This window comes from Mauremys mutica, chromosome 7 (genome assembly GCF_020497125.1).
Source record: "Mauremys mutica isolate MM-2020 ecotype Southern chromosome 7, ASM2049712v1, whole genome shotgun sequence".
Lineage (NCBI taxonomy): Eukaryota > Metazoa > Chordata > Testudines > Geoemydidae > Mauremys > Mauremys mutica.
The window spans coordinates 53,736,730-53,764,135 of NC_059078.1; the positions used below are offsets into that span (position 1 = coordinate 53,736,730).

The 27,406-nt window shown below is 45.5% G+C and overlaps 1 protein-coding gene across 6 annotated transcripts in view; it reads left to right on the forward strand.

The window, feature by feature from the left end:
- The window catches only part of RHOA (ras homolog family member A), a 90,377-nt gene that overhangs the window by 47,112 nt on the left and 15,859 nt on the right, over positions 1-27,406 (forward strand). For 3 of the 6 annotated variants that reach the window (XM_045025836.1, XM_045025838.1, XM_045025841.1), the window contains exon 2: positions 17,915-18,072. In XM_045025836.1, the coding sequence (XP_044881771.1) occupies positions 17,915-18,072 (158 nt within the window). Of the gene's footprint in view, positions 1-10,016; positions 10,134-14,234; positions 14,260-15,582; positions 15,679-17,914; positions 18,073-27,406 lie in introns of those variants that run through there. The other 3 variants (XM_045025842.1, XM_045025837.1, XM_045025839.1) reach the window with 3 other exon arrangements.

The window sequence follows — 27,406 nt, forward strand, 5'->3', positions numbered from 1 at the left end:
GTATGTAAGGTCTTTGAAAAATTTTTGAAGGAGAAAGTAGTTAAGGACATTGTCAATGGTAATTGGGACAAAATACAACATGGTTTTACAAAAGGTAGATCGTGCCAAACCAACCTGATCTCCTTCTTTGAGAAGGTAACAGATTTTTTAGACAAAGGAAACACAGTGGATCTAATTTACCTCAATTTCAGTAAGGCATTTGACACGGTTCCACATGAGGAATTATTAGTTAAATTGGAAAAGATAGGGATCAGTATGAAAATTGAAAGGTGGATAAGGAACTGGTTAAAGGGGAGACTACAACGGGTTGTACTGAAAGGTGAACTGTCAGGCTGGAAGGAGGTTGCTAGTGGAGTTCCTCAGGGATCAGTTTTGGGACCAATCTTATTTAACCTTTTTATTACTGACCTTGGCACAAAAAGCGGGAATGTGCTAATAAAGTTTGTGGATGACACAAAGCTGGGAGGTATTGCTAACACAGAGAAGGACCGGGGTATCATACAAGAAGATCTGGATGACCTTGTAAACTGGGATAATAGTAATAGGATGAAATTTAATAGTGAAAAGTGCAAGGTCATGCATTTAGGGATTAATAACAAGAATTTTAGTTATAAATTGGGGACACATCAGTTGGAAGTAACAGAGGAGGAGAAGGACCTCGGAGTATTGGTTGATCACAGGATGACTATGAGCCGCCAATGTGATATGGCCGTTAAAAAAGCTAATGCAATTTTAGGATGCATCAGGCGAGGTATTTCCAGCAAAGATAAGGAGATGTTAGTACTGTTGTACAAGGCACTGGTGAGACCCCATGTGGAATACTGTGTGCAGTTCTGGTCTCCCATGTTTAAGAAGGATTCAAACTGGAACAGGTTCAGAGACGGGCTACTAGGATGATCCGAGAAATGGAAAACCTGTCTTATGAAAGGAGACTCAAAGAGCTTGGCTTGTTTAGCCTAACCAAAAGAAGGCTGAGGGGAGATATGATTGCTCTTTATAAATATATCAGAGGGATTAATATCAGGGAGGGAGAGGAATTATTTAAGCTTAGTACCAATGTGGACACAAGAACAAATGGATATAAACTGGACACTAGGAAGTTTAGACTTGAAATTAGACGAAGGTTTCTAACCATTAGAGGAGTGAAGTTCTGGAACAGCCTTTCAAGGGGAGTAGTGGGGGCAAAAGACATATCTGGCTTTAAGACTAAGCTTGATAAGTTTATGGAGGGGATGGTATGATTGGATAGCCTAATTTTGGCAATTAATTTAGCAATTGATCTTTGATTATTAGCAGATAAGTATGCCCAGTGGTCTGTCATGGGATGTTAGATGGGTTGGGATCTGAGTTATTATAGAGAATTCTTTCCTGGGTGCTGGCTGGTGAGTCTTACCCACATGCTCAGGGTTTAACTGATTGCCATATTTGGGGTCGGGAAGGAATTTTCCTCCAGGGCAGATTTGCAGAGGCCCTGGAGGTTTTTCGCCTTCCTCTGCAGCATGGGGCACGGGTCACTTGCTGGAGGATTCTCTGCAGCTTGAGGTCTTCAAACCACAATTTGAGGACTTCAGTAACTCAGACATAGGTTAGGGGTTTGTTATAGAAGTGGATGGGTGAGATTCTGTGGCCTGCATTGTGCAGGAGGTCAGACTAGATGATCATAATGGTCCCTTCTGACCTTAAAGTCTAAGCTCTGGTCTACACTGGGGGGGGGGGGGGTGTCGAACTAAGGTATGCAAGTTCAGCTACGCGAACTACTCACCCGTCCAGACGCCGCAGGATCGAAGTCTGCGGCTCCCCCGTCGACTCCGCCACCGCCGTTCGCGGTGGTGGAGTTCTGGAGTCAACGGGAGCGTGTTCGGAGTTCGATATATCGCGTCTAGATGAGACGCGATATATTGAACTCTGAGAAGTCGAACGCTACCCGCCGACCCGGGTGGGTAGTATAGACGTAGCCTAAGAGTCTGAGTCTTGTGGGAGAGTTAGTTTGGTTCCTGCCACTTTTTTCAGAGCAGCTGCTGCAAAGTGGTGGTGATTGAAGTATTTTGCAATTTCAACAACATTAGCCTTTATTTCTGGAATACTGAAGTCTTTGGCTCGGAGGTGCATCAAATGAGCACTGCAACCATATGTTGTTAGCTTGGGACTCTCTTCTAAATAATGTTTTCTCATCTTGGATATATTTGCATCAATGTCTGTGACCAAGCTAGATGTCATACTAGACATTTGAATTTTTTTTTTCAGTTTGTTATAGCTTTTACTGCTACTTCTTGTAAGTATTCTGTTGCTTTTGCATTTCCTGATATATCAATTGTTTATGTAAGGAAGACATTCCCTTCTTCTGTTGTCACACAAGCACATACCACAGGATAATTGTGGACATTACGCCACGCATCAAGACTCAGGTTAACAATTTTACCCTCTAGACCTTTTGCACACTGCCCAATTTCTCTTTCATACATTTTATCCAGCAATTTGCCGGCAACATCTGCTCTGTTGGGTGGATTGTATCCTGGTCTTAATGACTGAACCATGTTAATGAAGTGTGGGTACTCAATCATACGGAAAGGAGAGTTTGTTGCATAAACAAACCAGGCAATTTTTAATCAATTACCTCTTTTTTTGTAATATGCTGGTTCTTATCACAAACTTATCTGTGGCTGTTTCTGGATGGGGATTTTTTTTCATTTTGCTACAGGTGATATACTGTGGCTCTGTGACATACATGATGTGACTGAAACACTATCATTGGCAGATAACTCTGAAACTATAGAAAATGATGGTGATCTTGAAGGTGGATAGTCTTTCAGAATCCTTTATGTTGAGGATGGTTTCTCCTAAACAAAATAAGTCAATGCAGTTATTTAATCATCATCATCATCATACTGCTTATTTAGTATTACTCATTGTATTCACTGACACTAAGTACTACTTTCAAGGTGAAATTGTAAAAGGAAGATCTGCCTATTTCAGCTATTTATTTTTTTATCACAACTTCATCTAAAATGATAGTACCATAGAGTAACAACTATATATTTTTGCTCAAACATGAGAATTCAAGAATAGTCCAGAAGGAAGACAGGCAGTCCTTAAGAAAGAAGTATGAAATAAAAAAGTTTACCAACCTGAAGATCCTGCATGTTCAGACATGTTCCTTTCATCCTCTTCAGTGCAGCTTCCTCCTGAGAAAGAACACTTCTCGTGATGTTTCATTTGGGCAAGCAGGCCTTGCATTTCGCACTGTTTGCATTTTGCACGCATGCCTGTCTTACCCACAGGTATAGGAACTTCATTAAAATATTCCGAAACTGGGTCTCTGTTACAGCCTGTTGCCATTATAGGTTTTCCCTTCTAGCGAGAGAATGATATGGTAGATCTCAAATCAGTGAAGGCTACACTCAGAAAGACCTCAAAACTTCTGGAATATGCAGCTCAAACAGTTTTACTTCTGTTTCTACTGCCTGTCCTTCCCCTCTCACATTTATCTCCAGACTTCTTCTCCTTGTCCAGATCTATTCCGCCCCCAACAATCTTCTATTCACTGAACTTTTTGAAATGTTGCACTTTTAGAGAGAGGTAAGGGATTGACTCTGTGTGCACAAATTTGCAGAGGGACAATAAGACTGAGGTCTGTTATTTCTCACCTCTATTTATTTATTTATTTATTTAGAAACATTTTTGCTTTTAAGAAGCATGTTATCTCTGGAGACACACATCCAGTTTGAGAACTGCAAAACTAAGCATCTCTAATAGTGCTCAGTCTAGAAGATACCGGGTCCCATTGGGTAGATAGAAAGATTAATCTATACCGAAGCTCCTGAAACTCCATAAGATTGGGTCCCTAATCCATAGAATCATAGAATCACAGGGTTGGAAAGGACCTCAGGAGGTCATCTAGTCCAACCCCCTGCTCAAAGCAGGACCAAACCCAACTAAATCATCCCAGACAGGGCTTTGTCAAGCCTGACCTTAAAAACCTCTAAGGAAGGAGATTCCACCACCTCCCTAGGTAACCCATTCCAGTTCTTCACCACCCTACTAGTGAAAAAGTTTTTCCTAATGTCCAACCTAAACCTCCCCAACTGCAACTTGAGACCATTACTCCTTGTTCTGTCATCTTCTACCACTGAGAACAGTCTAGATCCATCCTCTTTGGAACCCCCTTTCAGGTAGTTGAAAGCAGCTATCAAATCCCCCCTCATTCTTCTCTTCTGCAGGCTAAACAATCTCAGTTCCCTCAGCCTCTCCTCATAAGTCATGTGCTCCAGCCCCCTAATCATTTTTGTTGCCCTCCGCTGGACTTTCTCCAATCTATCCACATCCTTCTTGTAGTGTGGGGCCCAAAACTGGACACAGTACTCCAAATGAGGCTTCACCAGTGCTGAATAGAGGAGAAAGATCACGTCCCTCGATCTGCTGGAAATGCCCCTACTTATACAACCCAAAATGCCATTAGCCTTCTTGGCAACAAGGGCACACTGTTGACTCATATTCAGCTTTTCGTCCACCGTAACCCCTAGGTCCTTTTCTGCAGAACTGCTGCCCAGCCATTCGGTCCCTAGTCTGTAGCAGTGCATGGGATTCTTCCGTCCTAAGCAGGGGCGGCTCTAGGCACCAGCAAAACAAGCTGCTGCCTAGGGCGGCAAAATATAGGGGGCGGCAAAATCCTGCCGCTGCGAGCCGAGGAGTGGCCTGTCCCACTTGGGGGAGAGGGATGGCCCCTTACCGGTAGCGCGGCCCCGCCTGGCTGCAGAAGACGGGCCGCTCCTCCTCCGCTCGTTCCCCGGGTCCTAAATAGCCCGGCAGCAGCTTGGCTGGGGGGCGGGGCTGAGCCCCGCCCCGCTCAGAGCCGCGTTGTCAGGGGGCGGGGCTACAAGCTCCGGGCCGAGCGGAGGCAGCTGAGCTGAGCCTGGAGCTTGCGGCTCCGCCCCCTCCCCACGCAGTTCTGAGCGGGGAAGAGCTCAGCCCCCTGCGGAGCCATGCGGCTGCCGCGCAGTGAGCCGGGGGTAAGCAGCCGGGGCGGGGGGGGTGGCTAAGGGGCAGGGAGTCCTGGGGACACTCAGGGGGCACAGGTTCTGGGGGGGGGGCGGTCAGGGGCCAGGGAAGGGGGGTTGGATTGGGGGGGGTCTCAGGGAGGTGTTTGTCAGCTCCAAGCCCAGCCCCTCTGAGGTGGGCACCCCCCCAACCCATCCTCCCCACCCAGCCCTGACCCCCAGCTCCAAGCCCAGCCCCTAGGAGCTGGGCACCCCCCCGGCCCCATTCCCCTCACAGCCCTGACCCCCAGCTCTGAGCCCAGCCCCTCTGATCCAGACACCCCCCTCACCCCATTCCCCCCACAGCCCTGACTCCCAGCTCCGAGCCCAGCCCCTCTGATCCAGACACCCCCTCACCCCATTCCCCCCACAGCCCTGACCCCCAGCTCCGAGCCCAGCCCTTCTGATCCGGACTCCTCCCTGACCCCATTCCCCCCACAGCCCTGACCCCCAGCTCTGAGCCCAGCCCCTCTGAGCTGGGCACCCCCGACCCCATCCCCCACTGCCCTGACCCACAGCTCCGAGCCCAGCCCCTCTGATCCGGACACCCCCCTCACCCCATTCCCCCCACTGCCCTGACCCCCAGCTCTGAGCCCAGCTGCTCTGAGGTGGGCACCCTCCGACCCCATCCCCCCACCCCATCCCCCCAGCTCTGAGGCGAGCCCCTCTGAGCCAGACAACCTCCAACCCCATCTCCTCACTGTCCTGAGCCCAGCCCCTGTGAGCCGGGCACCCCCCAGAGCCCAGCTCCCCACACAGCCCTGGGCAACAGCAGCACCACCGCCAGGCAGTGACAGCCCACTGGCACCAACCATCACCATCACCCAGCAACAGCCCATTTTGTAATTGCAAATGTAGACAGACCAGTAAAGCGTTTAATGTTTTTAAATAATGTATTTGGTGTACCGTATTTTCCGGCGTATAAGACGACTTTTGAAACTAAAAAACAACCCCCAAAAATCGGGGGTCGTCTTATACGCCGGGTATAAACAGGCTTCGGCTGAGCCAATCCTGGGAGGCGTCTCTCTGGTGTATGCCATTAATGCATACAAAGCCTGCTCGGATTGGCAAAGGTTGTAATAGCCTGCCTCTCTGATTCAGCCAATCCGAGCAGGCTTAATAGATGACACCGCTCCCGTGAACGCTCCGCCTTCCTTCTCCTCCCCTTCCCCGGCTTCCCGCGAATCAAATGTTCGCGGGAAGCCTGAAAAAAGGAGTGGGCAGGTAAGCCGGGCGTTTGGGGGAGGGGGCGGGAAGGCTTACCTGCGACGCCGGTCCCAGTGTTGGCCCGGGGAGCCGGGCCCCGCGGCTGCGGCGCCGGCTCCGGCGTCGGCCGGGCCCGGGGAGCCGGGCCCCGCGGCTGCAGCTCTGACCCTGGCCCCCGGCAGGGGCAAGAGGCCAGGGCCAGGGCTGGGACTGGGGCGAGGGAGGAGGGGTTGGATCGGGCAGAGGTTCTGGGGGGGGCAGACAGGGGATGAGTATGGGGAAGGGGGCGTTGGGTAGGCGCCGCGTGGGAATTCCTGGGGTCTGTTGGGATGGTGGTGGATGGAGTCGGGGCAGTCAGGGGACAGAGAGCGGGGCAAGTTTGGCAGGGGGTGGGGTCCTGGGGGGGAGTTAGGGTTGGGGGTCTTGGGAAGGAGTGGTCAGGGGACAAGGAGCAGGGCAGGGGGGGTTATGGGTTGTGGTTTCTGAGGGGGGGCAGGACGTGGGTGGGGGGGGTGTACTCACTGGACGGTTCCCTACCGGGTCTTCGGTGGTGGGTCCTTCAGCCTCGGAAGGGGGGGTAGTCTTATACGGCGAGTATAGGCCAAAACCTATGTTTTAAGTGGAAAATTAGGGGGTCGTCTTATACGCCCAGTCGTCTTATACGCCGGAAAATACGGTATTTTCAAATTATTACAAATTAATTTTCACTAGTTATTTTTTACATTTCCAAATACATGTTACTATAGTATTGCAACTTTTTTTTATGGAAGGGGCCCCCAAAATTGCTTTGCCCTGAATCCTCTGGGCGGCCCTACCCAGTGTGTGTGAGGAGCCGGGGAGGGAGGGAAACGGGGTCCCCTGGAGCCGAGCCCGGGCTGCGATGGCGGCGAGGGGCTCCTGGAGTGTGTGAGGAGGTGAGCGGCCGACTGGGTTCGTCGGTGCTGAGCAGGTAGCCCCGCAGCCGGAGATCCTCGCCTTCCCTCCTGCCAGGGCTGGGCCAGGGCACCATGAGGCTGAAGAGCAGCAGGTCCAGGGGGCTCTCCAGGTCTTTGGCCGCCAGCATGTCGAGGGTGAGGGCGGTGAGCACGAACTGATCCACCTTGGCCACCAGCAGTGCTGCGAAGCCCAGGGAGGGGGCCGTGTTCTTTGCGCCACCCCGTAGCCGTGCCGCCACCTGGAAGTACTCCCACTCCGTGCTGCCCAGCAGCTCCACCCGCATGGGGACAGAGTCGCAGCTGGGCCAGGGCTCGGCTGCAGTGTGCTGGTAGCGGATCCCACATTTGGGGGGGGAGGCCAGTGCTGGGGCAACAGGGGGTGTGAGTGAGGGGTACTGGTGGGTGGGGGGGGCTCATGTCTGGGGGCGGGAGGGGGGGCAGCCAAAAAAATTTTTGCTTCGGGCGGCAAAAAACCTAGAGCCGGCCCTGGTCCTAAGTGCAGGACTCTGCACTTGTCCTTGTTGAACCTCATCATATTTCTTTTGGCTCAATCCTCTAATTTGTCTAGGTCCCTCTGTATCCTATCCCTACCCTCCAGCGTATCAACCACTCCTCCCAGTTGAGTGTCATCTGCAAACTTGCTAAGGGTGCAGTCCACACCATCCTCCAGATCGTTAATGAAGATATTGAACAAAACTAGCCCCAGCACCGACCCTTGGGGCACTCCACTTGATACCGGCTGCCAACTAGACATGGAACCATTGATCACTACCCGTTGAGCCCGACTATCTAGCCAGTTTTCTATCCACCTTACCGTCCATTCATCCCGCCCATACTTCTTTAACTTGCTGGCAAGAATACTGTGGGAGACTGTATCAAAAGCTTTGCTAAAGTCAAGAAATAGCACATCCACTGCTTTCCCCTCATCAACAGAGCCGGTTATCTCATCATAGAAGGCAATTAGGTTAGTCAGGCATGACTTGCCCTTGGTGAATCCATGTTGACTGTTCCTGATCACTTTCCCCTCCTTTAAGTGGTTCAGAATTGATTCCTTGAGGACCTGTTCCATGATTTTTCCAGGGACTGAGGTGAGACTGACTGGCCTGTAGTTCCCTGGATCTTCCTTCTTCCCTTTTTTAAAGTTGGGCACTACAATAGCTTTTTTCCAGTCATCCGGGACCTCCCCCGATCGCCATGATTTTTCAAAGATAATGGCCAATGGCTCTGCAATCTCATCGGCCAACTCCTTTAGCACCCTCGGATGCAGCGCATCCGGCCCCATGGACTTGTGCTCGTCCAGCTTTTCTAAATAGTCCCGAACTACTTCTTTCTCCACAGAGAGCTGGTCACCTCCTCCCCATACCGTGCTGCAGAGTGCAGCTGTCTGGGAGCTGACCTTGTCTGTGAAGACAGAGGCAAAAAAAGCATTGAGTACACTAGCTTTCTCCACATCCTCTGTCACTAGGTTCCCTCCCTCATTCAGCAAGGGGCCCACACTTTCCTTGACTTTCTTCTTGTTGCTAACATACCTGAAGAAACCCTTCTTGTTACTCCTAACATCTCCGGCTAGCTGCAACTCCAAGTGTGATTTGGCCTTCCATGAACTATTGGAACTCATTTACAAAACTTTTCTTAAACATTACATGAATATATTGTCTCATACTATAGATTTAGAATTTATAATCCCTATTCCATGATGAGATATCTTTGAGCTATAATGTATCTTAATTAAAACTTGATAAGTTTTTTCCTCAAAAAGCATTTTATCAAAACAATCCAGTTTAAAAAAAAAATCATCTCTTGTCCACTCTGCCAGGAAATTCATTAATGTGCACACAGTGATCCAGTACTATGCACTGGTAACAACAGAAGATGGAGTTGTCTGTCTTTCAGAAACAATTGAAACATCAGAAGATGCCCATACAGCAGAATATTTAAAAGAAGTAGCAGTAAAAGCTGTAACAAACTGAACAAAAATTCAATTATCAAGTGCATAGCTTTTGTCTCAGGAATCCTGGAACTTGCAATATATAGGTGCAGTGCTTATTTGAGGCATCTTTTAGACAAGGGCATTAGTACAACTTTCGGAATAAAGGAAAATGGTGAAATTGCAAAATACTTCCATAACAACCACTTTGTTTCAGCCTCACTGAAGAGAGCAGGTGCATCCAAATGAATTCTCTTCCAAAATGTAGGATGGAATTCAGTGGTTGACTATTTTGAGCTATTTATTAAGAACTGGCCTTTCCTGATGACAATTTGTGAAACAGATTGTGACAAAACAGATGAAACTGTCACAGCTAAAATAGTTAACATCAGACTAAATGGAATTGGAGAAGGTGCACTGAATATACTGAAACGTATTTCCATGGTCTTGGACAAACGGCAGAAAGATTGCTTCTATATTGATGTCCAACAGCAGTGAAGAAGAATACTCAATGACAAAATTAAATTACAGGCAATAAATAAGTGGATGGATCAAGCACTTAACTGCATTTTCTTGCCAATATTCTCAACCTAAAGTACCAGGGGAGATGTCTAAGTGCTGAAGAAGATGATGCTTTGACATGAACATCTAATAATCATCCATACTATGCCAACCATACTAAATTTCAGGGCTGGAGGTGAACCATTCAAGCATTACATGTGTGCTGATGATGATTTAAAGAAATTCCCACTACTGAACAGTTGGAAGTCACTAGCTAAAGCCCCTGGAGCTAGAGTTATTAAAGTGCTAAACCAGCTTTTGACTGTAGTTGTCTCTTCTGCAGGTATAGAGAAAATTCTCCATTTGGACTAACTGGAAAAATCAATTTAGGATTGAAAAAGCAAGAAAACTTTTCTCTCTTCCAGTCTGTGAATAAAAATGATGAGGGAGGAGATGAGATCTTACTAATTTTATAAGTCTGAAGGACTACCTAAGTAATTTAGGAGACTGGCTCATTTTCAAGAGACTTAGGTGAGTAAGAGCTTACGCTCCAGTCACTTTCATTTAGGCATATTTGAAAACTTTCCCTAGCTGATCTGAAATAATCAGTTTAATTCACTGACTATAGTTAATCCTTCTGTTTAATAAATCACTTATTAAATTGCCATCAAATGAGCACAGACAGCCAAGGCTGAGCCTCAGCCATGAAGGATCTCCAGAGGATGTGGAGGGCAAAAGAAAATGAAATTGTATACAAAAGTACAGATTTATCAAACCTATGTACTTCCAGTCCTCTTATATGGACCAGAAACATCTTGTTTAAGCAACATCTATATCAGGAGACTGGAGGCATTTCATATGCCTTGACAGCAGTGAGTACTGGGCATAAAGTGGTTTGATTTTAATCGGGATGAATTACTGAGAACTGACCTTGAGAGGATTACGACCTCATCGATCACCACTGGTTGGCACTTTTTAGTCATATAACCCGCATCAGAGATAAAGTCCCACACACATCGAATCCTGAAGATCAGAGTTGAGGTCAGGAAGGGACATTGCCTGGCCATGGACTGGTGGCAGCCACACGGCCATCCGTGATTAACTTGGCTGTACCAGATCAGTAATAACCCCGTGGAGCTTTTAGTTGCCTGGAATAAAGCCATACAAGGTGGCCATGGACATTCGGCAGAATGGACTCTTGCTGTCTGAGTGTGGTGGTGGTGAAGTCATTTAGCTGTAAATGTGAAATATTGTTTTGATAAGAGAAGTTTATGTATCCAAAACATTTAAGGTTGTTTTGTTTTAATAAAAAATTTTTTGTCGTGTGTGTTTGCATTAGAATGGCAACCTGAATTTAGCTTGACATGAATCACGAGCAAATAGTTAATTAGTAAATAAGATATCATTCACCATTTTCTAATGTACTAAAAATGTACAGTTAATAGGAATCTGAAAATATTAAGCTATATAACTGCTTAAATAAATGTGTATAGTTATAGTGTAGCTTTGTAGGTAGAAAAAAAGAGATGCATCAAAGTGTAAAGGTTCTGTTGAGTTGTAAAGCAACATGTTTTAATAGTTGTATCGACCAATGAGAGTGAACCTTCAAAAAAAGAACAAGATAAATTCGTGGAAGATAGGTCTATCAATGGCTATTAGCCAGGATGGGCAGGAATGGTGTTCCTAGCCTCTGCTTGCCAGAAGCTGGGAATGAGGGACAGGGGATGGATCACTTGATGATTACCTGTTCTGTTCATTCCCCTTGGGACACCTAGCACTGGCCACTGTCGGAACATAAGATACTGGGCTAGATGGACCTTTGGTCTGACTCAGTAGGGTCATTCTTATGTTCTTACCTTTCTTTAGAAAAGTACAAGTACAAAATGGAGAAGTTGACTAAAATAGATTGTTTAAATCAAGGTTTTCCACTTGATGGTTTCAGTCAATCCACCTTGACTACAGGGGCATGCTTTTGTGCTACTTTGCACAGATTAGTTCAGCTATGCCGTCCCTCCTATCCCACTATTACCTCGGGTTCTGTGGAAGATGCAGTTGGATAGGGCATGAGTCATCCTCATCTCCCCCAAATGGCTCAGACAGTTCTGGTTGACACTTTTCCTACAGATGTCATCCCCGTCACCTATAAGCAGTAGGTTCTTCCCTGTTTTCTTGACCCAGCAGAATGGCATAGTCTGGCCTCCCAACCTGAATGTGCTTAATCTCACGGCTTGGTTCCTATTCTGAAGCCATGCAAACCATTCTTAATATCACAGAAGTCTCCAAGAAATGTTACTTAGCCAGGTAGAAAGGTTTCTCTGTCTGGGCCCAGCCAAATCCTATATCTTAGATGGTGGATATTTCTACTATTGTAGACTGTCGTCTTACTCTAAAGACAATGGGCCTTTCCCGTAGCTGGCTACAGGTTCACCTGGTGCCCATCAGTGTATGTCACCTGCCATCAGACAGTTACTCCATCTTTAACACCAGAAGTTTGTGAAGAGACTGGAGAGCAAGCCTGCCCTGGCCTGTTGATGGGGCTAGAGATAAGTCAGCTGTGGTGAGGGGGGCAGGAGCTGGAGAGCCAGGCCACCCCGTACAGAAGTGGCTCCTGTCCTGGGAGCTGGGCCTAGCTCTCTGCTCTTGGCATTGTGACCTTGTGGTCTCATTGTCTCAGTCATCCTCTGAACAAAGAATCCTAAACAAGCATCAGAGGGAGATGAGACTCATGCTTTGCCAGTGGGTTTCACATATATTTGCTGACAGCAGAGGAAGGGTGAGGCTTATGAATCTCCATTCTAGGTTCTGGAAGGAAGTGTGCTCTAGTGGTCACAGATCCTTCATCTCCCCCCCCCCCCCCCACCCTTTCCTTCCAGCCTTCTCCAGTTTTCCTCTCAACTCTTCCCCTATGCTTCTAGTTCCAGTCTCCCACCCCTGGGCTCTTCATTCAGTTTTTCCCCCCACCTATCACTCACACCCCCCCCACACACTTGTTCTCTCTATATCTGAGTGAGATCACTTCCTGCTCCATGCTGCTTGGGAGCCTGTAGAGAGCTTTGAGAGCACAGAAAAAGCAGTCTCCTTGCTCTCAGTTCTGGCATCCAGCAGAGTGCAGGAGCTAGGAAGAGCAATTGCAGGGAAAGTCCTGGTGGGCCCCTGCATGCCTGAGATGGAGCATGCTCCATGAAATCTTGGGAGAATTTAGCTGCCCAACTCTAACAAAAGTCTCCAAGTAGGTGGGACCTCAGATTTTTCAAAGGTATATAATGTAGCCAAAAGGCACACTGGCACTCCCCCACAAGCAAAATACCAAGTCCTTGTTCCAAAGCTTCTCAACAAAATGGTTGTCAGAATTTTTTGGTGATTTTTTTTTTTTCTTCCCTGATGATTTTAGAAAGAGCTGAAATCTTTTGCTGAAATTTTCCCCAAAAATCAATCTGAGGCAGACAGCTGGTGTGGAAAAACTTCAGCCTAGAAGGTTAAAATATGGCAAAGTTACAAGCAACTAAAACCATGGTCTTATAATGGGAAATGTTGGGCAACCTTAAGTCTGACTAGTACTGTCTGTTCCACCTACAGTTAAATGTCACAGTTTTGGGGTAACTGCATCTCTGATCTTTAGACATGACAAATCCTGCATCTTAGCAAGGGATTAGACTAGATGACATTTGCAGTCCCTTCTAACCCTATGTCTCTATGACCCACTCCATGGTTTGCTCAAGAGAGACCCCCTTTGGTCTCAAGCCTCTGGCTGTCACCTGTCACTCACCAGGGACACATCTTTTTCCCCCAGGCCAAGGATTTAAGCTGCAGTCCTCCTGGAATTCCCAGCAGTTCTGGCCTAGCTCAACACATGCAGTTTCACTCTTTCTCCAGGAACAGTTGTTTACTAATGAACTGGGCATCTTCACAAAGCAGAATACAGTAGAACACCAGAGTTATGTACTGACTAGTCAACCACACACCCCATGTGGAATTTGAATTACAGAATCAGGCAGCAGCAGAGATTAAAAAAAAAAAAAAGGCAGCAAGTATAGTACTATGTTAAATGCAAACTACTAGAAAAATAAATAAAAGGGAATCAGCATTTTTCTTCTGCTTTGTAGTTTCAAAGCTGTCTTAAGTCAATGTTAACTTTTGAAAGAACAACCATAATTGTTTGTTACAAATATTTCAGAGTTACGAGCAGCCTCCCTTCCTGAGGTGTTTGTAACTCTGGGGTACATTTATTTTAGATTATCTCTGATGTTTTTTGTCCTATTTTAAAACAATCCAAGGTCTAAACTTACCTTGAGCCCTTCAGACCCTTTGAGCAGGGTTTGCCTCCCCCTTGGTTTACAGGTTTATGTTGGGGTTTTTAATCAAATCGGAGGTGCTGCAGTCAGCTCATGCTGACACTTTATACGGTTGTGGAGCCTTTGTTTCCCAGGCTTCTTAAAGCTGGTAAAACAAGTCAATACCCCTTTGATGGAGGAGGAACAGGGGGGCCAAGCTTCAGATGGTGGGTGTCTGTATAGCCGGTATTGGTATTTTGTGTGAATCACCCCCTTGTGATTCCAGATTCTGTAGGAAACCCAGCCAGTGAGCCAGGAACACACACGTGCAGATATCATTTATCGATTGAAAGGTCTATGGATGTCCTATGGGCCCATGACGACTGGTATGTCTCAGTACAATAATCTTTCAAGGTTTCAGGCTTCCAAGGTCTGGCTCACAGAAATGCAGATAATCTCTATAATGTGGATGCAGTAGTCTCAAAGATATGCCTTTGTTCATCATATCTGTCACAAAATGGTCAGAGGATATGTCCACTGCCAAGAATCCTTATATGGGTGCTGTACTAATGCCATCACTGCTAAAGAAGCTGACATTGGCAGTGTGGAAGCAACAGGAGCTGGACCAATGCCAGTAAGAGCTGAAAAAAGATTTTTACAGATGAGTGGCTTCCAATTTTAATATGCAAACAGGTCCCGCCTAATGCCTGTCCGTTGTCTGCACAAAGAGCAAAGACCAGGTGTATTCATATCCCATCGCCTGGCTGTAGGTGGGTGAGAGATCCCAGTTCTCTGGGGTACCATTAAGTGCAGCGCCACCTTTCTGTCATTTGTTAGCAAACAACAGTTTTATCCTGTTGCCTGGCTGGGGAGGCTCTCTGTCCCCATTTTGCATGTGGGTTGACTGCCATTAGGAATTGAAATCCATTAGAGCTATCCATGCCATAGTGGAAGTCCATTCCCACAATTGATGCCTCTGCTATATTACAGGTCTAGCTAACAAATCCAATCCAAAGGTGTCGCCAGAGGGTTCAGAAATTGTCCACAATCTTTGCAGAATCTTGAAACTTGCATGTTAACAACAGACCTAAAACATGGCTCATATGAAAACTGAATTAGGGGGATGGCGGGGAAAAGGAAATGCACACTTTTGTGAGACATACATTTAGGATGGGAAATGTCAGTTTTTTAGCTTATTTTTACAAGCATGTTTTGAGTAGACATTGTCTTGGGAATGCCTCTATGCACCACAAGAAATACCCTCTGGCTGAGCAGAGATATTGGTGTGCTAACTTTCAGCTAACAGGAGCCACTTTGTTGTATCCTACTGTGACTTTAGGGAGTAAACTGTGTCTTAAAGCTCGTGTGATAACTTCTAAAAACCTTGGGCTGAGTTAAGGAAATGTCATCGTTGAATCCCTTCCATGGAAACTAATCGTCTGATTCATGCCGTGCAGGGTGAGCCTGGTGTGCGTTTCCTCTCCAGTAGCTGAAGCTGCCAAGTTAGCTTATTTTAAAAGAACCCTACATAATTGCAGAGGGGAGATGGAGAGTGATTCATTATAAAATGGAAAAAATAGTAAGCGCCTGTTATGCTCCATTGCTGTAGAGAATCTTTTCTAAGAAATGCATATGTTCCATATAAAGCCCCAGAAAAGTCTTTTAATTCTACATGTGTAGAATATTTTTCACAGAATGTTCTATTCCAGTTGCTGTTAAACCCTTCAGAGTGCAAGCCCATCATTCTGGATGCTGTGCTTCAGGATTTGTTGGCCTTAGTTAATAAAGTATCCAGCATATTTAAGGTAGTTTTATTTATGTACATTTATTAAAACATGTTTTGCAGTTAAAACTAAGGAAGTATTAAATGTAGTTGTTAATGTAGTGTGAATTGTACTCATTGTTTCTGGTCATCTGTCTTTCAAGTTTTTCAAATTCATAGATTACCTCCTCTACAACCTTGTGTTTATGCATAGATTAGAAAAAGAAAATAAGCTTTCCTGCTTTTTCAACTCCCAATTGGTATCTCACCTGTGAACAATCTAGTCATTGAACTGAACTAGTTGAATAAACTGGAATAAAGGAATATTTTCTCTGCACCTGCAGAAGAGGCTACTGTTTGTCATACTTCAAAAAGCAGTTAGCCAGTGAGAACTTCTGATTCAGTGGTTTGAATTTCTTTAAATCTTTGGCAGTAAACCTATACACCTGGCCAGGCGCCTTGGCACCTTAACGAATCTTGTGATCATTGGGTGGTTCACTCAAGGTCTCCTGTGCCAAAAATAAGTTATTACCTTTTATTTAAAACTTTTACTAAAAGTGGATTAAGAATTTGCTTTATTGTGGTTTTCTGACATGTTAGATCGCAATTCCTACACAGGACAGCTTGCTTGCTTACTTACCAGATCAATATTCAGGGTCACCAGTGTTAGATGTTTGGCTGCGTGTGTGTGTTCTCCCTGTGGCTGTTCCAGCTCTGTGCAAACAGCCGTCACAGCAGACCTCGAGTGAGCCGCCCAATGACCACAAGATCCGTTAAGGTGCAAAGGCGCCCAGCCAGGTTTATTGTCAACGAAGCATGGTAATAGCACCTGGCAGACTATGAGGCTAGTAAGACATGTATGCCTGTGGTAATGGACGCAGCTCAGTGAATGGTGGGGCTTTTTATTCCCCTTTGGGTGGACAAAGATATTCTCTCTGAGATGCATCTTTATACCCTGATACAAACAAGTTAGTACTACCTCTGACATAGTTACTGTCCCCTGACGTGGCTCTTTATCACCCATTACCTTGTACATGTTGGTTATATCAAAACATCTCTATTATGTATCGTCATCCTGACCTTATCTTTTAAATGTGTTCCTGTTACCTTTAGGGAATGTGTTTGTACCATTCTTGGTATGGGGTGTTGTGGTACCACCCTTTGGGGGGGGGGGTGTGTGTGTGTTTTTGTGCCTAGCACTTCGTAGGAATCTGTGTGTTTGCAATATCAGCCCTGTTCTTGCCAGATTCTGTAATCAGGGCCTTCCTCATAGCAGCCCTCTAATACAAGGGCTTAAATATCTCAGGCTCTCTTGCTACTACAGGGGTGAGTGTCCTTGGAACTGGCTGTAGCGGGAGACGATTGCTTTCAAGAGCCCATGTAGCATATTCATGGAGCTTACTGATTTAGGAATCTGTCCAACTCACTGAGATAATTCCATCAGTTCTCTTCCTGCATATCAGTAAAGTACTCAGTATATGTGGGTGGCCCTGGATGTCAGGAAGGAGTGGAAAGCCTCTGGTACCTTTATAGTTAAAATACATATTCTATTGGCTCAGCATGGCAAGTTCACAGCTTTGGCCATCAGTTTAACAGAATATTTGTGTAGACATTGATTGGCATTACCAAAGAGGAACTTTCTCTGAGAAAGCAAAAGATTCAGAAAGGAGCCAGAGGATACTACTTGCACACTCTTGCTTCCCCTATCTTGGTAGGTTCCTGTCTTGAGTCTACAAGACACACAAAGAACTACTAAGCACTACGGCATCAGACTATTGGTCTCCCCTCCCCTTTTACCCTGTGATTTACTATGGGAAACAGACAATCACGTGTATTCTTGGGTACCAGATGTCCCAGGAGAATTGTCTTGTTCCTCTGGATTCAGTAGGCTTCCAAACATTTTCCTTAGTTTTCCAGTCACTTTCTACATTAGAAATGTATCCACTTGTGTTCTAACAATGATCTGATTCATTTATCTGACCTAGATACCTGATTCTCCACTTCACATCTGGTTCTGTTTCTCCGTCCTCCAAGTCCATATGGTCCTATGCTGCATGGTGGGGCAAGTGTCCTTAGGGTTGTGAGGTTTTAAGAGGATGGTGAATTGGTCAAAACTGATGACATACACAGCAGTCTTAAGGAACAAGTGTTCCAGTTTTCAAAGTTCTTGCTGATTGGGGACATAGAGATAATCAGTTACTCAGTTTCTATCATTTGTATTATATAATAGATGATTATTTCTGTTATATTTGTCAAGTCCATTTTTTTTTTCCCCCTAGCTATGGCAGCCATTCGGAAAAAGCTGGTTATAGTGGGTGATGGTGCCTGTGGAAAGACCTGTCTGCTGATTGTATTTAGCAAAGACCAGTTCCCTGAAGTTTATGTTCCCACAGTGTTTGAAAATTATGTAGCAGATATTGAAGTGGATGGAAAGCAGGTAGGTACACATTTCTGCAACAGTTAAACAGCACTTATTTTATTCAGAATGGTGAGGAGACCTATGTATGTGAAACCTCTAGAGAGATGTATGTTCTTATAGGACCTAAAACACGTTTAAAACATGTTTGGGGAGAAAGATCATCTATGAGTGGTGATGTGTCTATAGCTGGCTTTTAAGTGTCAACAAAATCGCACCAGCCTTCTTTGAGTTGAGAAGCTTATACAAAATGCAGTTGTCTAGGGTATGATCTTGTTGCAGTAACTTATTTTTCTGGCAGCGGTGGGTGGAATAATGTCAGGATGTCCTCTTGTGAAGAGAAGAGACTGGGTGGCAGCATTTCTGGATAGGTTATCTGGATGATTGTTTTAGCAGTTCCACTGGTCATAATTTTGCAAACATTATGGTTCCTCTTTGTGGGCCTTTATATATTTTCACTTGTGGGAGTTACCTTTTGGTGGCAAGTATGCAGCACCTTGTTCAAAACAATGTCTGGGGGTTAGTATGCAAGTGCCTTCTGGCAGCACTGACATCAGCCGCCCTAGTCTCTATCAAACAGAATGCACCCTCTAGCAGCCTCTGCTCCTTCTTCATAACCACCAGTAGTGAGAGGGGCCCTTCTCTGGTGTCCAGGTTGACTAAGACAACTTTGGTAAATAGCTAATAAAGATATAGTCTAATTAAAAAGCTCAACATAATTTTAAGTATGCCTCCTGAGCTTTTACCTCTGAGCCCTAAGGCTCTCCCAAGCAAGGGCAAATGTGCCTGGCCCTGATCCCAAAATGGGGTTTCAAAAGGCATGCCTCTTGACAGACCACAGTCTGATATGCATGTACGTTGCCATCTGTGTCTAGTCGACACATCTCAGTGTGTGATAAGTGTCACTTTCATTTCTGGAACCCACAGTGGTAGATCTCAGGCTGGAGGCCCACCTGGCTGCCTAAAGCCTTCAACCAAATGCAACATAGGGCCCTGTTTTGGCACTTAGACCAGACAGAACCAGATTCAGTGACGAGGTCCTTGCCTGTGGCACCCAAGAACACTTATTTCCCCAGCTCCAGAACCACCCACCATTAAAGGGCGTGACACAGGATCCCTCCAGCCTCGGTGGCTGCAGCCAAAGCCATCAAGCCTAAGCTGGCACCAACACAGGAGGCTTCCTCCTGCACATCAAGCATTCAGTAATCTCAGCTGGTTATGCTGCTAGTGGCACCAACTACACAGAACCCCTCCTCCTGCTCAGACAGATTTCTGCTCCAGGCTCAGGTATAGACCATCTGTGCAGTGGAAAAGGAGTGCCACCAGTGCAAAAGGAAAGAGAAAGCACATCATCGAGGAGGATGGGCATAGAAAGAACAAATGGCACCTTCTGTCCTGGTCCCCAGTGAGAGAGTGTGTGCAAAAGAACAACCTCCAGCATCAGCCAGAACAGCAAGGCCATTTCCAGCACCAGGTACATTCGTGCCTATACCCTGAGGACTATTGCCACTGAGGACTCCTTGAATGATATCAATACTTGCCAGTCGAAGCTCTGGGCCACCATGTAGAATCCTAGCTTCTCCAATGCATTATTCCCCATCCAGCCCAAAATCTTCAGCTAGCCCCATGGCTGGGTTTATTCCACTCTGGGGTTGGCATGGAGCACCTTTGAATCAGAGTTCCTTTTGGCAACCTCAGCACTGGGACTCGGGACCATTCACTTCCCCTCAGGCATAGGGGTCCTGAAAAGACTTTATACAAGGCTTGCTTCAGTTAATAATGTGGCCCCCTATGCAGGATTCAGTGAAGACTTTGTTGAATGAAGCAATATTTCCACTTTCCAGGCCACTACAGTATACAACTCCAGAAGGTTTGCCATTGACTCCAGCAACAATGGCCATCACCAGCACTTATGCTATCACTGGTAATGCGATCAACACCAGGTCTTTGGCATCTATCCCACTACCACTCCCTAATGCTCAAAATCATAAGATGGACCAGTTGATTGGGGTGGCGATGATCCACAGGAACCAGATAAGTCCTTTATTGGGAATAGTATAGATGCCACTTCCTTAGACAATCAGATTGGAACAGTCATGTCCCTACTGACAAGTACAAACAGTTCCTGAAACTTTTAGGGATGATGGCTTATATGCTTCAGTTATCGACAGGGATCACAACACCAGAAACATTCCTTATTTGACATTTTACAAGGAGATAACTGCCTAACTTCCCAATAGTAGTCTGTTGAACACAGTCAAGGATATGTCTCATCTGTCTCCTCTTCCACCTGTTGTAAAGAAAGTAGATAGCATGTACCCCATCCCCTCCAAAGGTCACCAGTTTCTGCAGCAGCACTTGCTTACCAACTCCCTGGTAGTGTCTGCTGCTCAGGAAAGATGTTGAGGCGCTAGAGCTTCTCGTTCAGCCCACATGAGTACAAAAGGATCCTTCTGGATGAAGGTTCTATTGGGAATCTCTGGGCCTCAGAGTGGTGAATTACCAACCCATAATTGTGGGGTACGGCTACATCAAAATGGGGTTCATTGTATCCCATATGGACTTTCTCCCCAAAGAACAAAAAGAAGCAGCCAGAATCCTGGTCAAGTGAGGGCTGAATGTTGGCTTTGGATTCTTTGAGGGCAGCATATTATGCTACAGATACAAGTGCCAGGAAAATGGAGATCTCTGGGGGCGGGGGAGAGAGAGTGAGTGAGTCCTAGCTTAGATATTCAGGGCTATTGCCGTAGTCTAAGTAAAATCAAGGATCTGCCTTTAAAGAGAAACTGCCTATTTAGTGACACATAGATTAGATCCTAGGAAAGATCAAGACAACTATAGCCATAGCTCATTCACTAGGTGTCTTCCAGTGTAATAGTTTCTTCCAAAGGTGGTTCTCATGCCATGATTTCTGTGACCAGAGACAGATCCCAGCTTATCCTCAAGATGTGTAGCACCAAAGACGATACCAGCCACCTGCCAAACCAAATACTGAGAAATTCTAGTAACACAGTACCAGGATTTCTCATCATATCCCTTTGCAGCATGTAGCATCTGCCTCAAAACAGTGGATTTGAGGGTACTTTCAAGAGAGAAATACCACTCTAACAGCACTTCTTCAGATCTCTGTACCCTATCTCCTCTCTTTGGAACTTGTTGTCTCCTCCTGTAGTGATTGCTACTCCCTTACTTTTGGTCATTGGGTATTGGATACCAATCTGCAGTCTTGGCAGTCTGTCCAGTTCTGCACTTGGTCCCCTCACCACAGTCTCCTTCCTTCCTCTTTTGGGACCAGTCTCATGAGGGGGGAGTCTTATATGAACTGGTATCCCTCCTTGCAAAGGGAGAATAAAATCCCACTGGAATATCAAGGGAATGAATACAATCCTTATTGCCTGATGTCCAAGAAGGCAGGTAATTTTAGATCCATCCTAGTACAAAGGAACCTGAACAAGTACACATACACCTTCAAGTTCAGGATACCTATCTTGAGAGAGAGCATATCTCATCCCTATCCCATGGAGACTGGTACATAACCCTTGATTTAAAGGAGACATGGTACGTGATTCTAGATACCTTCACGTTTCATCAGGAAGAGCCACATCAAATACCTGAGGGGTTCTACATGGGAATCAGCTATCCAGTTCAAAATTTTCTTTCGGCCTGTCCATAAGTCCCTGGTTATTCATGTCTAGCAGTGGTGGCAGCCCATCTCAGATGAAGGGGTGTTTATGTATACCAGCACGATTAACTAGTAAACACAAAACCACAGCAAGAACTGGCATTTTGAATACACTTGTAACCTGTTCTCTGGTACCCCAAATAATCCATGAGAAATTCACAGTCCAACCAATTGATCTGATTGGGGCATTTCTGGATTCAATTCAGGCCAGAGCTTTCCTCTGAGGACAGGTTCCTCAAGATCTAGCAAGCCCTGATCACACTCAGTGCCCAACCAAACCAGCTGACACAGTTCATTTGAACCTTATGAGCCCTGTGGCCTCTTCAGCATACGTGACGGCTCAAGCTAACTTTCATGTGAGATCCCTGCAGTACTGGGTCACAGAACACCACAGTCTAACCATGCAGTTTACAGAGGAAACTTCAGAGCAGTGTTAGTCTGTATCAGTAAAAACAATGAGGAGTCCTTGTGGCACCTTAGAGATTAACAAATTTATTTGGGCATAAGCTTTTGTGGGATATAACCCACTTCATATAACCCACTTCATCAGATGGAATCATATCTCACGAAAGCTTATGCCCAAATAAATTTGTTAGTCTCTAAGGTGCCACAAGGACTCCTCGCTGTTTTTAGAGGAAACTTGTGATCCCTCCTGAAGTCCTGCAACAGCTTTCCTGGTTGGGGCCAGGAAAAATATCTTGTAGGGTATACAGTCCATCCCTTCCGCTCTCACATCCACATTCTCCACTGACCCCTCCACCTTGTCCCCGATGGAAGTCTAGAATCCAAGTGCCATCACCATTATTTTCAGGCCAATGAGATGGGTTCTTAGGGAAATTGATATTGGTTAATAATGAACAACATCACAGCCAGGTTCTCCATCATTAAGTAGAGGAAAGAAACTAGATGTGGTGTACAAAGCACCAGATCCATCTGGTAGGCATATATCTGTTGGGGAAGAAAATATGCAAGCAGCCTTGTTTAGCAGCAAGATGCAGCATCTATATGAATGGTCTCTAAAAACATCAGTGGTCAGAAAATTTTATCAAATGGGGCCACGCAAAAACTATACCATTTCACATCAAGGCAAAATACCAAGCGCCAACTCTGCTGCACCAGAGCAGAAAGAGGCAATACCTCTTTCTGATACATTTCTTCTGAAGTGGGACCTGTCTCTCCCCTGCACCTGTGATCCCAGGGTCATTAGAATCAGTGACTGTCTGCTTTGATTTTTTCCTAACCTGTGACCATGCCAACTCTGGTACACAAATTCCTGGACCTCTCTAGGTAACCACCCTAATCTGCTTGTCTCTGTCTCCAGACTGCTTGTCTCAGTGTAGAATACTGTACCCGAATCCCGAGATGCTACATCTCACAGCATGGACGACAGCCTGGTTAACTAGCATGGACCACACCTGTTCTTAGATTGCAATCCATCATGCTCATAAGAACATAAGAACATAAGAAAGGCCATACCGGGTCAGACCAAAGGTCCATCTAGCCCAGTATCTGTCTACCGACAGTGGCCAATGCCAGGTGCCCCAGAGAGAGTGGACCTAACAGGCAACGATCAAGTGATCTCTCTCCTGCCATCCATCTCCATCCTCTGACGAACAGAGGCTAGGGACACCATTCCTTACCCATCCTGGCTAATAGCCATTTATGGACTTAGCCACCATGAATTTATCCAGTCCCCTTTTAAACATTGTTATAGCCCTAGCCTTCACAACCTCCTCAGGTAAGGAGTTCCACAAGTTGACTGTGCGCTGCGTGAAGAAGAACTTCCTTTTATTTGTTTTAAACCTGCTGCCTATTAATTTCATTTGGTGACCCCTAGTTCTTATATTATGTGAATAAGTAAATAACTTTTCCTTATCCACTTTCTCAACATCACTCATGATTTTATATACCTCTATCATGTCCCCCCTTAGTCTTCTCTTTTCCAAACTGAAGAGTCCTAGCCTCTTTAATCTTTCCTCATATGGGACCTTCTCTAAACCCCTAATCATTTTAGTTGCTCTTTTCTGAACCTTTTCTAGTGCTAGAATATCTTTTTTGAGGTGAGGAGACCACATCTGTACACAGTATTCGAGATGTGGGCGTACCATGGATTTATATAAGGGCAATAATATATTCTCAGTCTTATTCTCTATCCCCTTTTTAATGATTCCTAACATCCTGTTTGCTTTTTTGACCGCCTCTGCACACTGCGTGGACATCTTCAGAGAACTATCCACGATAACTCCAAGATCTTTTTCCTGACTCGTTGTAGCTAAATTAGCCCCCATCATGTTGTATGTATAGTTGGGGTTATTTTTTCCAATGTGCATTACTTTACATTTATCCACATTAAATTTCATTTGCCATTTTGTTGCCCAATCACTTAGTTTTGTGAGATCTTTTTGAAGTTCTTCACAATCTGCTTTGGTCTTAACTATCTTGAGCAGTTTAGTATCATCTGCAAACTTTGCCACCTCACTGATTACCCCTTTCTCCAGATCATTTATGAATAAATTGAATAGGATTGGTCCTAGGACTGACCCTTGGGGAACACCACTAGTTACCCCTCTCCATTCTGAGAATTTACCATTAATTCCTACCCTTTGTTCCCTGTCCTTTAACCAGTTCTCAATCCATGAAAGGACCTTTCCTTTTATCCCATGACAGCTTAATTTACGTAAGAGCCTTTGGTGAGGGACCTTGTCAAAGGCTTTCTGGAAATCTAAGTACACTATGTCCACCGGATCCCCCTTGTCCACATGTTTGTTGACCCCTTCAAAGAACTCTAATAGATTAGTAAGACACGATTTCCCTTTACAGAAACCATGTTGACTATTGCTCAAGAGTTTATGTTTTTCTATGTGTCTGACAATTTTATTCTTTACTATTGTTTCAACTAATTTGCCCGGTACCGACGTTAGACTTACCGGTCTGTAATTGCCGGGATCACCCCTAGAGCCCTTTTTAAATATTGGCGTTACATTAGCTAACTTCCAGTCATTGGGTACCGAAGCCGATTTAAAGGACAGGTTACAAACCTTAGTTAATAGTTCCGCAACTTCACATTTGAGTTCTTTCAGAACTCTTGGGTGAATGCCATCTGGTCCCGGTGACTTGTTAATGTTGAGTTTATCAATTAATTCCAAAACCTCCTCTACTGATACTTCAATCTGTGACAGTTCCTCAGATTTGTCACCTACAAACGCCAGCTCAGGTTTGGGAATCTCCCTAACATCCTCAGCCGTGAAGACTGAAGCAAAGAATCCATTTAGTTTCTCCGCAATGACTTTATCATCTTTAAGCGCTCCTTTTGTATTTTCATCATCAAGGGGCCCCACTGGTTGTTTAGCAGGCTTCCTGCTTCTGATGTACTTAAAAAACATTTTGTTATTACCTTTGGAGTTTTTGGCTAGCCGTTCTTCAAACTCCTCTTTGGCTTTTCTTATTACACTCTTGCACTTAAGTTGGCAGCGTTTGTGCTCCTTTCTATTTGCCTCACTAGGATTTGACTTCCACTTTTTAAAGGAAGTCTTTTTATCTTTCACTGCTTCTTTTACATGGTGGTTAAGCCACGGTGGCTCTTTTTTAGTTCTTTTACAGTTTTTCTTAATTTGGGGTATACATTGAAGTTGGGCCTCTATTATGGTGTCTTTAAAAAGGGCCCACGCAACTTGCAGGGATTTCACTTTAGTCAATGTACCTTTTAACTTTTGTCTAACTAACCCCCTCATTTTTGTATAGTTCCCCCTTTTGAAATTAAAGGCCACAGTGGTAGGCAGTTGGGATGTTCTTCCCACCACAGGGATGTTGAATGCTATTGTATTATGGTCACTATTTCCAAGCGGTCCTGCTATAGTTACCTCTTGGACCAGCTCCTGCGCTCCACTCAGGATTAAATCTAGAGTCGCCTCGCCCCTTGTGGGTTCCCGTACCAGCTGCTCCATGAAGCAGTCATTTAAAGTATCGAGAAATTTTATCTCTGCATTTCGTCCTGAAGTGAAATGTTCCCAGTCAATATGGGGATAATTGAAATCCCCCACTATTATTGGGTTCTTAATTTTGATAGCCTCTCTAATTTCCCTTAGCATTTCATCATCACTATTACTGTCCTGGTCAGGTGGTCGATAATAGATCCCTAATGTTATATTTTTACTAGAGCATGAAATTTCTATCCATAGAGACTCTATGGAACCTGTGGATTCGCTTAAGATTTTTACTTCATTTGAATCTACACTTTCTTTAACATATAGTGCCACTCCTCCCCCTGCACGGCCTGTTCTGTCCTTCCGATATATTTTGTACCCCGGAATGATTGTGTCCCATTGATTGCTCTCAGTCCACCAGGTTTCTGTGATGCCTATTATATCAATATCCTCCTTTATCACAAGGCACTCTAGTTCACCCATCTTATTATTTAGACTTCTGGCATTTGTGTACAAGCACTTTAAAAACTTGTCCCTGTTTATTAGCCTGCCTTTTTCTGATGTGCCAGATTCTTTTTTATGTGACTGTTCATCATCTGATCCGGCCCTTACATTATATTTCTCATTCCTCTGCTCCTGACTATAACCTGGAGATTCTCTATCATCAGACTCTCCCCTAAGAGAAGTCTGTGTCCGATCCACACGCTTCTCTGCAGCAGTCGGCTTTCCCCCATCACCTAGTTTAAAAACTGCTCTACAACCTTTTTAATGTTTAGCGCCAGCAGTCTGGTTCCACTTTGGTTTAGGTGGAGCCCATCTCTCCTGTATAGGCTCCTCCCATCCCAGAAGTTTCCCCAGTTCCTAATGAACGTGAACCCCTCCTCTCTACACCATCGTCTCATCCACGCATTGAGACTCTGAAGCTCTGCCTGCCTACCTGGCCCTGCGCGTGGAACTGGGAGCATTTCTGAAAATGCCACCATAGAGGTCCTGGATTTCAGTCTCTTCCCTAGCAGCCTAAATTTGGCTTCCAGGACATCTCTCCTACCCTTCCCTATGTCATTGGTACCTACATGTACCACGACCACCGGCTCCTCCCCAGCACTACACATAAGTCTATCTAGATGCCTCGAGAGATCCGCAACCTTCGCACCAGGCAGGCAAGTCACCATACGGTTCTCCCGGTCATCACAGACCCAGCTATCTACATTTCTAATAATCGAATCTCCCATTACTAACACCTGCCTTTTCCTAGAAACTGGAGTTCCCTCCCCCGGAGAGGCAACCTCAGTGCGAGAGGCAACCCCAGCACCATCTGGAAGGAGGGTCCCAACTACGGGAAGGTTTCCCTCTGCTCCCATTGCCTGCTCTACTTCCCTGGGCCCTTCTTCCTCCTCAACAGCACAGGTGCTGTCTAAGCGGAGGTGGGACAATTCTACAGTGTCCCGGAAAGCCTCATCAACATACCTCTCTGCCTCTCTCAGCTCCTCCAGTTCTGCCACCCTGGCCTCCAAAGTCTGTACATGGTCTCTGAGGGCCAGGAGCTCCTTGCACCGACTGCACACATACGCAACCCGCCCACAGGGCAGGTAATCATACATGCTACACTCAGTGCAATAAACTGGATAGCCCCCACTCTGCTGCTGGGCTTCTGCCTGCATTTTTAGGAAGAGCTCCTCTTTCAAACAAAAATGAAAAGATTTTGCATCAGGACCAATGACAAGGTTATGCCTCCATTCCAAAATGGGTT